Source organism: Plectropomus leopardus, unplaced genomic scaffold (genome assembly GCF_008729295.1).
Source record: "Plectropomus leopardus isolate mb unplaced genomic scaffold, YSFRI_Pleo_2.0 unplaced_scaffold26748, whole genome shotgun sequence".
NCBI lineage: Eukaryota > Metazoa > Chordata > Actinopteri > Perciformes > Serranidae > Plectropomus > Plectropomus leopardus.
In genome coordinates this window covers 1-3,059 of record NW_024629099.1, presented here as the reverse complement: position 1 = coordinate 3,059, position 3,059 = coordinate 1, and the positions used below count along the sequence as shown (strand labels likewise).

The following is a 3,059-nucleotide window of genomic DNA, read 5'->3' as shown; positions in this document are numbered from 1 at the left end:
GTTAAAGTAAGCTAGCATAATCAGCAAAATGTACTTAAAGTATGAAAGATAAAAGTATCCAATTTAGAAAAATAAAAAAAGACCCCCAAACTATCCCAAATAAATCAATAAAACAGTCAATAAATAAAATGACTTAAGCATATATCAGAATAGTTGCCTTAGTGCCTAATTGAAAACAACAATAATAATAGTAATAATAATAATAAAAAACAAAACTGAAAGCTATTTAAAAAAAGGAAAGAAGTACCTAAGTCAGAAAAAAAGTAAAATAAAATACAATAAACACCCAAAAACTGAACTTATCAAAATAGTTGGCAAAGTAACTAATTAAGAAAAAAAAAAGAAAACTAAAAAAATGACTGAAATGTTTATAAAAAATGTTGCCAATGAATTTTCTGTCAGTCAGATAATTGATACATAGACTAATGGCTTTACTTTTTTAAATTGTTAGGTAGTTTAATTTTTTTTTTTTTAAATCATATTTTATATACTCTATATACTCTATACTATTTTTTTATGCAAAAATCCTAATTTGTATAGTAACTTTAGTTATTAGATAAAGGTAGTGGAGTAGTAAGTACAATATTTCCCTCTGAGATGTAGTGGAGTAAAAGTACAAGAATGGAAAGAAAAGATTCAGTATAAGTACCTGAAATTTGTACGTAGGTACAATTCTTGAGTAAATGCATTTAGTTACATTTCACCACTGGATTTTGGACAGTGTGCTATTTATAAATACTGCTCTATGGTGCACTTTGTAATTTTATAAATAGGTTTACCAGTGCGTCAATCCAAGTCATAGGAAAAGTTTCCCCACAGTCAGTTGAAGTGCTGGCACAGGCACTTTGTAACCACACTACATTAATTGAACCTCCAAACTGTCAAAGTATCCCTTAAAGGATATTGACAGTCCTCAGGAGACTCTTGAATAACTCTGAGCTCATTTTGTTTCATTCCACCAGGTGCTAACATCCTGAGGGACTCCTCGGGGAACGTGAAGCTGGGCGACTTTGGAGCCAGCAAACGTATCCAGACCATCTGCATGTCTGGTACAGGAATCAAGTCCGTCACTGGCACCCCCTACTGGATGAGCCCTGAAGTCATCAATGGGGAGGGCTATGGCCGCAAAGCTGATGTATGGTAAGGAATAAGATCAGATGGAACTGTAATGAGGCCCAGAGGGGATATTAGTCTGCTGCAGCACAAAAATATTTATTACAAGGGCAAAAATACACTGTTGCAGTAAAAGCAGTAAAGTTGCCTCAATAAAGGGGTGATTAAGCAATAAATTGAATGGAAACAGTTGTTTTGATGATGTGTACTTTATGTCCAGTGACACATTTAACATGTTAAACAAGATCAGTTACATGTAGCAGTCACCAAGACATGGATTACAAAACAGAAATATAAACTTGTGTTAGAAATACAGGGCAGGTCTGAACAGAGCAACACAAACAACACCTGTAAAATAAAATGTATTACAGTGCAGTAAATAAACCACATTTGTGAAGCTTATAGTGAGGTAAAATTGTAGAAAAAAAATATAACCTCCCTAACAAAATCGTAAAAATACTCAGACATGACTAGTGCGTTTTTTTTAATTGTTTTTTTTCTGACTTTGCATTGTAAAATGTCAAAAATAATTATTAATAATAACACTAACTTTATTTATATAGCACCTTTAAAAACAGAGGTTACAAAGTGCTTTAACACACAAAGCAGATGCGCAGAAACCTAACTCATTAGATTATACTAGATGTTCTGACATTACTAAAATCTCCTGGATTGTTTGTCCTCAGGAGTGTCGCCTGCACTGTTGTGGAAATGCTGACCCAGAAACCTCCGTGGGCCGAGTACGAGGCCATGGCAGCCATTTTTAAGATCGCCACCCAGCCTACAAAGCCTTTGCTTCCTGAGGGTGTGTCCGACGCGTGTAGGGACTTCCTGCGGCAGGTGTTTGTGGAGGAGAAGTGGCGGCCGACTGCAGACGTTCTGCTCAGCCACCCGTTCGTCCAGGGAAGCTTCTGAGCCCTGCGGACCCCCTTCCCCTCCCCTGCCTGCCTACAAGGCCTCCGAGACACCGGCGCCTCCCCTCCTCTCCGGCCCGCCCCGTCCCCAGGGCCCTTCCCCCTCTCTTGGTCACCAGGCTCCAGGGCTCAGCATCACTCCAGCTTTCTGCCCTGTCATCTATCACCAGTGTCAGCCTTGTCAGGACCCCTGCATCTCTCACCAACTAGCTCAACCCGGATCGCTCGCTGAGAGGCCAGGTTGACTGCTGTCAGACCTCCAGAGTCCTCCGAGGCGTCGCAGTGTGTTTCCCCAGGAGGAGACTGACGGGAAAGCACTTAGCAGTCTCACACGCTACAGACTGCTGTCCTTTAACAAGAGCAAGAAAGAGGCCAAAGTTAGAGAGCAGTGACGTCTCAGGCTCTCTGGGTCTTTGCTCATTTACTGCCGCAGAACAGTGTTGAGGTTTGGCTTATGTGATCATGACTGACTGGTGACATTGATCACATCTGATAGTACTGTAAGTTACTCACCAGCCCTCATTAGCTGTGTGTGGAACTAAGATGGCAAAATATTTTTATACGGCTTACAATAACGCATACAGTCATCTTAGCCGATGAGTTTTCTATTGTCACCTGCAAAATGTAAATGTATTTTTGTCAACGCCTTACAATAAGACTTTGTAAGTAAGAATGTCTTTTTTTAAACATCTTAGAGGGGTTGCATTACCCAACTTTCATGGCACTCAGAACCCCATTTAGAAGGATTGTCAATATTGCACTTTTGATATCATGCATTGAAACATTTCCAACATGCAGGATAATCAACCAAGGAGATATTTTTCTATTTGAAGCATTTTTTGTATAATTTCTTAAAGAAGAATTGTGTAGTGTAAAGAAAAGAAGAACCAAACTTTTGCATCAGTGTGCAATGTCTATAAAGCAATACCAACTTTACTGTTGGAGTCTGTGACATCCATTCTAGCTTCCCATGCAGTCAGCCTTGAGTCCATCGAAATAAAGTGGCCAAAGAGATGTTGCAGAGACAGAAAT

The 3,059-nt window shown here is 39.4% G+C and overlaps 1 protein-coding gene across 1 annotated transcript; it reads left to right on the top strand.

Moving 5' to 3' along the window:
* The first annotated feature begins 595 nt into the window (after positions 1-595).
* LOC121937586 (mitogen-activated protein kinase kinase kinase 2-like) lies at positions 596-3,052 on the top strand. Its single transcript, XM_042480919.1, has 2 exons — positions 596-1,140; positions 1,800-3,052. Exons 1-2 carry the CDS (start codon positions 1,043-1,045, stop codon positions 2,026-2,028), a joined length of 327 nt encoding a protein of 108 aa, XP_042336853.1. The 5' UTR covers positions 596-1,042; the 3' UTR covers positions 2,029-3,052.
* Positions 3,053-3,059: the final 7 nt, after the last annotated feature.

What these genes read in the sequence shown, in the direction of transcription:
- LOC121937586 (XM_042480919.1), top strand. Translation starts at nt 1,043, where the DNA reads ATGTCTGGTACAGGAATCAAGTCCGTCACTGGCACCCCCTACTGGATG. An exon ending in GGCCGCAAAGCTGATGTATG is followed by an intron (nt 1,141 to 1,799) that starts GTAAGGAATAAG and finishes GTTTGTCCTCAG; the next exon opens with GAGTGTCGCCTGCACTGTTG.